This window comes from Lagenorhynchus albirostris, chromosome 8, assembly GCF_949774975.1.
Source record: "Lagenorhynchus albirostris chromosome 8, mLagAlb1.1, whole genome shotgun sequence".
In the NCBI taxonomy this organism is placed as follows: Eukaryota; Metazoa; Chordata; class Mammalia; order Artiodactyla; family Delphinidae; genus Lagenorhynchus; species Lagenorhynchus albirostris.
Genome location: NC_083102.1, coordinates 69,606,175 through 69,616,061, shown reverse-complemented (window position 1 = coordinate 69,616,061; position 9,887 = coordinate 69,606,175). Strand labels below are relative to the sequence as shown.

General features: G+C 38.9%; 1 protein-coding gene across 2 annotated transcripts in view; it reads right to left on the bottom strand.

Annotated features, from left to right (window-relative positions):
* Positions 1-613: 613 nt before the first annotated feature.
* The window catches only part of AHR (aryl hydrocarbon receptor), a 104,429-nt gene continuing 95,155 nt past the window's right edge, over positions 614-9,887 (bottom strand). For both annotated transcript variants that reach the window (XR_009542005.1, XM_060157118.1), the window contains one exon: positions 614-1,022. Coding sequence is in view for 1 of the 2 variants with exons in the window: in XM_060157118.1 (XP_060013101.1) it covers positions 978-1,022 (45 nt within the window). In the remaining variant the exon portion in view is untranslated. The remainder of the gene's footprint in view (positions 1,023-9,887) is intronic.

The following is a 9,887-nucleotide window of genomic DNA, read 5'->3' as shown; positions in this document are numbered from 1 at the left end:
TCCTCATTCACTCTGTCCTCTAAATAGTACTCTTCCCGCAGTGTGTGTGCTCTCAGTCATCATCTCTTCTCACTCCGCCTGAGCTCCTTATGTGCAGTTCTGGCCACCAGATTTACTTTCACGACTGCCACACGTGTGCTGTTAGCTCCGATAGCCATCTGAGTTTAAGGTACACTTTCAAATTCTTCCTGGTTATCTCATTTAGAGGCTCCTAAAATTCAGCTTGACTGAAATTGAACTCTCTCCCTACTTGTCAGCTGTCAGTTCTCATCACACCAACACTTATAAAATCTCTTACTAGTTCACTCCTTTCAAATTGCTCCATAAAATTAAAGAAAGCCTAAATATGTCCAAGGAATAACGCATCCTGCTTAATCGATACTTGTAATTTTGCCCTCAACTTCAGTAGTTTCTGATGCGAGAGCTGTTCCATTCTTCACCTCTGAGTAAAGAAGTTAAACTTGTTTTTGCAGTTTCTAAGTTCCCCTTAACCTTGAGGATTTACTATCACCTCTGGGTTTACAGCTATGCTCCTCATGACGGATACTGATAAAAGCTTCATTTTAATAAAACATCGATGTATGTATAAAAGAAATCATCTCACTAGAATTGCTTAATTTGAAGGAAAACATTTAATGATAAAGACAGAAGCCAGTATTAAATCTCTAAGTAATGTAGGCAATAGGCAGGAAGAAAAATAACCCCAAACCATTGGCTTCCCAGAACCCAACATCTCTCTCACTTCCTGCTTGAGGTAAAGGAAAGCAGAGAGACTTCATTCCTTACGTTGCCATGGTCACAAGATAAATATGAGCTGTTATTATTTTTAAATCAATAAAGAACTTTCCACTGCTCCTTTCGCAGCTGTATGCACCAACCACTTCCCGCTCCTAACTCCAGTCAACGGTTCTCACATCTTCTGAGAAAAATAGGTGGAGGATATTTCTGCGATCCTCTGCTGCTGAGGTTGCCCACATTCAGGTAAAATCGTGGGAAACGCCTGGACCGCTAAAAACCTGTTCCTGAGAGACAGAAGTAGAAACAAAAATTTACACATATAAAAAAAGAGAAGTTGAGGTGCTGTGGGCGAGGCCTGCAACTTGATGAACTTCCTCTCAAGATAAAATAAAATTGAAGTACCTGCTGATGGATTGGCAGAAGCCAAGACCAGTCTTTTTATAGGCACCTCAGAGAGTATCTTCAGGATTGCCAAGTGTTTAAATATTTTCAGCTTAAGCACCTGGAGCAACAGGAAGGGTGTAGGCAACCGTGTTAGCAGAGCCCTTTGGAAAGGAAGCTGGGTGAGCTCTTCAGGACTGCTTATCATTTCCCTTTTTTGAAGATAGGAAGAATTTAGTGACCTTTCCATGATGCTTTATTTGAATCCCATGTGAGAGCACAATAACAATATGATCACATTTCTTTTATTTTTTTTATATTTTAAGGTCTACCTTAGGAGAAACTGAGCCAAGAAGAAAATAGTGGTAGAAAATAGCTTTAGAAAACAAGTATGATTGTCATAGTCTCACAGTTTACTCTTGCTGCTGAGATGGGGGTTGAGTTTGGTATCCAGGTTACTGGGTCTTATTTCTATGTGTCTTAAATTTTGGGGGGTAGATGTTGAGTAACAGGTGAGAGAGAGGGAGGGAGGATAGGAATTCAAAATAGTTCATTACAGTGTGATCTGATTTGGACTGGAAAGGACAGATGGTTACTAAATAGAAAACCAGAATAGTTAGAATAGCTGCCTCGGTGCAGGGAGAGAAGATAGGAGACATCTTGGTCTGGGTTAAGAAAGAGTTGGGGTCAAACTGAGGAATGGGAAGGCAGCTGTCTTTCTGGTGAGACAACTATAGGAGTGATGGGAAAAGAGAATTAAAAAAAAATAATTCTCTGCATCATGATCAAATGTCCCTTGGACACTTTTTTCAAGATGCTTCCATAGACAATTAAACTGCTTTTCAGCTGTGGTTTGTAGGTGCCCCTTGGTTTGCTGTGGGATACTGAGATGGGCTACAGGGAAGAAGCAAAAAGTTCTAGCTGTTCACATAATTTGCAACTGCCCCATCACAGCAGGGATTACATTCTCCTTAAGAATAACCTAACATACTTGGAAGTCACATCAACCCTTTAGGCCCTGACAGTACAGAGTTAAATAACTTAATTCTTTGGTCATAATAATTTGTTACGTTAGTTCTTGTTATACTAATGTTTACTATTATCGGGTGAATATAATAAATAAGGAGTTGTGTTAAGTGCTATGCATGAGATAGTTTGATTACCTCTATGAACTCTAGGAGTTCGGTGCTATTTTTATCCTTATTTAAAGGTTGAAGGTACTGAGACACAGAGATTTAACGACTTGCCCAGTCATACAGCAAATAAGTGGCTAGGCCAGGATTTGAATGGAAGCTGCCTGCCCTCTAAGCCTGAGATTCTTTTTTCCCCCAAATTTATTTATTTATTTGTTTGCTTGTTTGTTTATTTATTTATTTAAGCTCTGCCTCAAAGCACCTGCTTGATTTATATTAATCTGAAAATGGAACCATCGACACAATTTTGTATTTAGAGTTTAAAAGCACATACTTAGACTTTTAAAAGCACAGTCATGGGTAATATATCCTAAAGTCCTGTCTTTGAATTGACTGGACTAGTTTTCCACTGGGAAAACTATATTGCTGTCCTTTGCAGGAAAAATGATACTTAGATCATGTCACTCGAGCTTCCTCCTAAAGAGATGTGTCCAGAGAGGGATTTGAAGTTGGAAAATGTTTCCTTTTCCTTAAGGCTATTCCATGCACCCTTCTAATTAAATGGGAAGATTTTATGCTGCGAGATTCACTTCCTGCTTTTCCCAAATCTAAGGGATCCTGGAGATGACCAAAACAGGATCTGACACCAGAATAGACTCCCTGTCATTCATCTTTGAACATCACGTGTCATGAAATGTGACATAAGTTACCCTCAAGATACCATGAAATGGACCAAAAAGACACAGGGAGTTCTATTTCTAGCTTCTCATTCCACAGTTTCAAAACTTGGCTTTTGTAGATCTGCAGGTGGACTTTGAAAACAATATCGTGTTCTTCCAGGTCGCGAAGAAAATGAATGAATATGTAAAAGAAAAAAGGCATTTCTTTTCTTTAGGTCTTGACATTTCAGTGACTGTCTATCTTTCCATTCATGCACACACGCACACCTTCCAGCTTCTACTCTAAGTCTCCACAATGAGATGTATATCATATGCATACACATGTACACATACACAAACACTTATACATATCATAAAACTTTATGTTTCAGTAACTCTTCTTCTTAACCTAAAGCTTTAAACAATACTATTGATGACTTCTAAACTGCAGACTTCTAGCAGTCTAAGAATGTGGAGTTGTGGAAAGTCCCTCAGTGGACACCACAACACGAATAAAAACTGTACTTTGAACAATTGCCTCTCAAAAAATATGACCACACATGTTATTCATATGGGTTACCTGACAACATGTAATGAGAAGAAATAGTAAGGCAACCTGATTAGCCTTAGAAAGGTGAGAAAGGTGTATGGCTGCCCCAAGAAATATATTCACCTGCATGCAATGTGTGTTTCTTTATGGAAAGCACACTGAGAGGAAATGAATAATTGTACTGATCTCAGGTGACCTCGGCCTACAGCGGCTTGAAGCAGGGTTTCGACCCGACCAGAGATTGAGGTCCGGCAGCGGCAGTGAGAGCGTTGAATCCTAGCTACCAGATCACCAGGGACCAGTGGCCAGTGAACAAGGCCCTGGCCTGTAAGCTGTGTAGAAATGAATTTCCACATAGAGACGGAAAGTAGTGAAACAAGTAAAGTGTTTATTAGGAGGAAAAAGAGTGCAGTACGTGTGGATAGACCCATGGGCGGGCTCAGAGAGAGAGAGTCACGCCCTCGTGGCAGTTTGAATCACTTTTATAGGGCATTTATTCTGGGTTGCCTTTGACCAATCATCTTGCTTTGCTGGGTTCTGGGTCCGTATTTGGTATATCTCAGCGTCCTCCCCTGTGTGCCTGTGCATCTCTTAGCCAAGATGGATTCCAGTGAAGAGGCCTATGGGTAGTTGACATCACTTACTATGGGGTGGCACCTCCTCTCCTTTGACCTCCAGGGAGCCTTTCTGTGCATGTGTAGTCAGGGAGGTCTCCTTGACTTTGAAAATGAGGAATATGTGGTCTTTTATCTGGGCAGGGCCCCAGCCTCCTCCATCATCCTGCTTTTATGGAGTTTCTGTCCACAGGGGAGAAACTGTTCAGCCTGGAGCCCATCTGTCTCCTGCCTCAGTACCTTGAATTGGATATATGAGTATATGACACATAAATACAAATAATGCATTAAAGTCAGCCTACCCTGCTTATAAGAAAATTATAGGGTTATTTTGAAAAAGGAGAAGTTTCTGGAAACTAAGCCCTAAAATTCTTTTGCCTGCTCTCCTCTCTTCTAAGTACTTTTTGACATGATTATTTGCCATTTTTAAATGTTCAAACACAAAAGTATTTTCTTTAAGGACTTGGAAAGTGTTTTAACACCCTGACTGCAGAAGATATAGGTCACATCCACGTATACGTGCACACATACACAAACGCACGTATACACATACGTACACACATACACACACACACACATCTTCCAGCTTTGACTGTCTCCCTGCCTTCACTACATACCACTCAACAGCCAGAGTAATTTCTTAAAAAATTATAAATTGTATCTTGTCGATCCCATGCTCTCCTTGACTTCCAGTTTTACTTGGATAAAAGACAAAGTCTTCTCTCTGGCCATCAAGGTCTGGCGTGATTTGGCTGTTAACCTCTTCAGCTCTTACTATTCTATCAAACCCTTTGCTTTGTGATCTCCCACCACTGAGGTCACCTTGCTGTTTCTCCCACAGGCCAAGCTTGTTTTCACCTCTGAGCCTTTCGTCAGCCTGAAATGTTCTCGCTCTCTTTTTTTTTTTTTTTTTTTTTTTTTTTTTCTTGCGGTACGCGGGCTTCTCACTGTTGCGGCCTCTCCCGTTGCGGAGCACAGGCTCCGGACACGCAGGCTCAGCGGCCATGGCTCACGGGCCCAGCCGCTCCGTGGCATGTGGGATCTTCCCGGGTTGGGGCACGAACCCGTGTCCCCTGCATCAGCAGGGGGACTCTCAACCACTGCGCCAACAGGGAAGCCCTGAAATGTTCTCTTTTTATGGCTGGCTCCTCCTCATTTTTCCTGGTTACTTTTTTGGAGAAGTCATCCGTGACCATCCAATTTGAAGTCTCTCCCTACTGTTCTCTCATGATATTCCCTTCTCATTTTTGCTTGTACTTGTTAAAGTCGGTCTCTTCTGCTAGAATATCAGTTAAAAGAAGGCAGGAATGATATCTTCTTTATTTTCCATGTATATTCAGAACCTAGCACATTGATACATGTGTGTATAGGCACAGGCAATTATTAATCAATCAATCAACTTCCTTGCAAATAAAAATGGTTTCTGGCTTCTAACGCCCCTCCATTTTCACCTGATACTGTCTCCAGTTATCTCACAAGAAACTGTGAAGTTTTAGTGAACTTTAGAGTGAAGTGAGGCAATACAAGATGCCTAACATAACCGTTGGTGGACCTATAAGACAGAAAAACAACTGGTTAACTAAGGAGATTACGTTGTTACTAGCAATGTAACTTTTTCTGGAAGGATTCCAACCCGAAATTTTGGTCAGTCTCACTGTGATTATCTGAGATATGGTGGACATGTTCAGCCCAGACCTCAAAGCTCAGATTTTATTGTACTGCAATGACAATGACTACTTTGAACTTTGATTGTATCATGCATATTGACTCCCCAACTTATTCTGGTAATGGGCAAGTAGAAAACAAAACCAGTCCACCTGATGGTTTGTTTGTATAGACCAAGGAGCAAGTTGGCCAAATTCTTCATTGTTCACTAGTTATTACGGTGGTGTATTGACCCTGCCTTTAGCTTTAGACCTTCTGCAAAGTAGTCACTCAAACTGTCATATTTCAAAATGGTCACATTGTTGATGGCTGCTACTTACTAAAGCACAGGAAAGAACATCTGTCTGTTAATACAGTTCTAAAGAATCTTAGAGAATGTTTCCATCGTTTCATTGAAAAATGTGAATTGGATCACTTTACATATTTCAGCTGCCATATTGATTCACAAATAGGAATAAATTTCTCTTTACAGTACAAACATCTTTGATTGAGCTTTTGGGAAATGAAAAATAACTCTTGATGCACCTTAGATCCATCCTCTGAATGGCTTCTCTTTCCTTAACACCATCTTCTAGCTGTTCCTCAGTAGACAGCTGCTACTGTTGCTAACTTTCCTGCCATTACTAGTTCAACAGTACTTGCTTATTATCTTGTGGTAAGCCTACTTTTCAGACTAATGGCGCAAGTATTAAGAAAGAGAAGCATTTTCTTCTAAAAATGTATAGATAAATTGACAGTGTACAAACCTTAGAGAAACTTATGCAGCATCTTTAGGCAAGCTTTGGACCACTGCTTGTTAAGCTACATTTGGTGACAGAAAACTATCATCATCTTTCTTTATTTTTTATTTTATTTTTTTTCATCATCTTTCTTTAGATGGTCAAGTAAAATTCCCAAATTATTGTTCAAATATGTGTATGTTATGCATTTCAGTTTTTAAAATTCACACACATAGGATTAATCTTATAGCTGGGCAGTAAAGCAAAAACCAAGTTACTAACTCCGACACACTGTATTTTGAAAAACAAACAAACAAAAGACAAAGCAATAGTCAGTGTGTTGGATCCATAAGCAATACATTTTATATGTATTACCAAGAAAAACTATTACAAAACTTGTGTAATTCCAGGTCAATTAGGAAGAAATTTGTCAGCTGAGAAACATTCTCACAGTTTTGGCTTTTGGCAGAATACTTTTCAAATGTCAGTGACTGCTGCTTTTTTTAACCCAAGGGCATAGAAACATGCTTTAGTTCTTTGAATTTATAAAAAAAAAAAAGTGGAAAGAAAAATAGGAGTTTATTAGTATTGGATGCTTTCATGCTTATGTAACCAAAAAATCTGGCTGAATTGCTTTGGCAAGTATGCAATGCATCATATAGTGTAATAACTTATGGTGTTTGGAAGAAAAATAAAAGCTGCGAAGATATTGTGGTTTTGAACTTGGCAAAAGAGTTGTAGAATGAAATTGGCCCATGCACTTTCATAAGAACTTTGACAATGGATAACAGACTTTCCAGTATTATATATAATGAGGTGGTAAGCAACTTACTACGTTGAATCCCACTGTAACCTTTTTAGTTTCCATATATTAAGAGAGTCTTAAAGGGAAATTATTTTATAGAGAAGGGTCCCTGGAACATCAATAAATGAACTTTTTGAATATAGTTCAAGAAAGTCGTAGTTTATCTTATATTTAAGAGGGATTGCCATATAGCAATATTTTAATTTAACATCAAATGTTTAGTGAATACCTCCTATGTGCTAGTAGCTATAGAGGACACAAATATTAGTAAGAAAAGACAGACCCTGCCTCTGTAGAATTTATGTTTTATGGTCTCCCATGTAGGCATATAGCCATAACAGTTCTATAGGCAGAATAATGTAGGTTTATAAGAGGTAAAATAATTCTATGTTTCAGGTAGTGGGTGAGGAAAAGGCTTTGCTGGTATCACTCTCTGATCTCTAGGGAAGAGCTGACTATTCCCATTCTCACAGCCAACACCAGAACATGAATCAATAAATAAGATCCCTTTCTCCAAAGACAGAAAAATTATATGAGAACGAGTATAGGATGAAGAAAAGGAAATCCTCAAATATGCTTATTTAAGATATTACAATAATGACTGGAGCATTCATTCATTTCATGGGAGGATTAAAGAGTTTAAATTTCCTCTTTGTGGTGCTTTCTTCCATGAATTCTGATACGGCTGATGTGGTCGTTATGGGAGTGTCCAGGGCTCTGAAGCAGCATTCATTATAGGGCTTCCTGGAAAAGGAGGCACCTCTTACTCTTGGCATTGTAATAAAGGGGTAAGGACAGTGGGTGACTTACGAATGACCCAGCTCTGTGTGCTAGAGCAGGAGAGAGCTGAAGATTTGTTACTAATCCTTAGTTGGCAGTCGGGAACCTATCACTTTTTTGGAGTAAATCCCATGAAAATAACCCTTAGAAATAAGCAGAGGTGTTGTCATAGGCCACTGGCAGCTCATAAAGGATTTTAGGACTTGGCATCCCAGCTGTTTCTTCTTTACGAGCTTTATGAAAGGTATTTTGAAGTTAACCTTGAAAGTCACAAAGGATTTCAAATGGCAGAAATAAGAGGAAGAACATTCTAGAGAAAGGAAATAGCGCAAATACAGGTATGCAGAAGAATGGGGTAGGTTGGGGATGGGGTAGCAGAGCTGACAGAAAGATGTAAGTAAGCGTTTCAAGAGAGGCAGTGCTGGAAAGAGAGGTTGGGGTCATATTGAAAGCTAGGACGAGAAAGCTGTGGTAAATTTAGCAAGAGTTAGCATGTCTCCAGCATTTCTGCCTGAACATACGACAAACATGCCTTTCATATGTTCTCTAGGAAGATGCCTTTTTTTCTTCTTTCCTTCTGTCCCTTTGAATTTGCTCCATAGACTTCACCCTTCCATTCCTGGATGGAATCTTGTATAGATCTGGTAACTTACCCAGGTAATAAATAAGTAGTCTCTTTTTCCAATTATTGAAACGCCTTGTCCAGTGTAATTTCAAAACCCAAAGCTGTCATCCAATTTACAACTGCTGTTCTTTATTGGGCTGGAAATCTTTTCTTAAAAATACATACTTAGCTATTTTCATTCAGGGTTTCATTTCATGGTTATCGAGGTATAATATAGATGTAACAAATTTCACTGTGTTTCAGTGTTCAGTTAATGAGTTTTCACAAATTTATATTGTCTTGTAACAACACTGTGATCAAGATTATAGAACATTTCCACGCTAACAAAAAGCTTTCTCTCAGTCCTTTGCAGTCTCTTCCCTCTCCCAGTCTTTGCCAGCCACTGATCTGATTTCTGTCCCTATAGTTGTGCCTTTTCTAGAATGTCAGATAAATGAAATCATGGAGTATGTATTTTGGGGTTGGGTTTTTTTCCTCTAGCATAATGCTTTGGACATTCATCCAAGTTGTTGCATATATCAGTACATTCTTTTCGTTGCTGAGTAGTACGCCATTGTATGATGCACCTCAACTAGTTATCCGTTTAAGGTTGATGAATATTTGAATTGTTCCCAGTTTTTGACTGTTACGAAATAAAGCTGTTATGGACATTCACATACAGGTCTTTACGCAGAAATGTTTTCAGTTCTCTTGGTTTAATACCTAGAAGTGGAATTGCTGGGTCATATGAGTATGTTCTTAATTTATATAAGAAACTGTCAAAATATTTTCCAAAGTGGCTTTACCATTTTGCACTCTTATCAGCAGTGTATGAGAATTTTCCATTTTAGCGATTGTAGTGGACATGTTCTGAATGTTGTTTGACGTTATCTATTCTAATGATGTCCTTGCCTGGTTTTGGTATAAAGTGTATGCTGGCCTCATAAAATGATTGAGTCATAAAATGAGGAGGAATGCATTCTCTATTTTCTGGAAGAGTTTACTTCTTCCTTAAGTGTTTGGTAGAATTCACCAGTGAAGCCATCTGAGCCTGGCTGTTTTCTCCAGGAAAAAACGATGTTTTTCCTCTCAGTTTTACTGAGATAAAATTGACATACAGCACTGTATAAGTTTAGGGTGTACAGCATAATGACTTGACGTACGTATATTGCAAAATGATTACCACAGTAAGTTTATTTAACATCCATCATGTCATACAGACACTAAAAAAAAAAAATA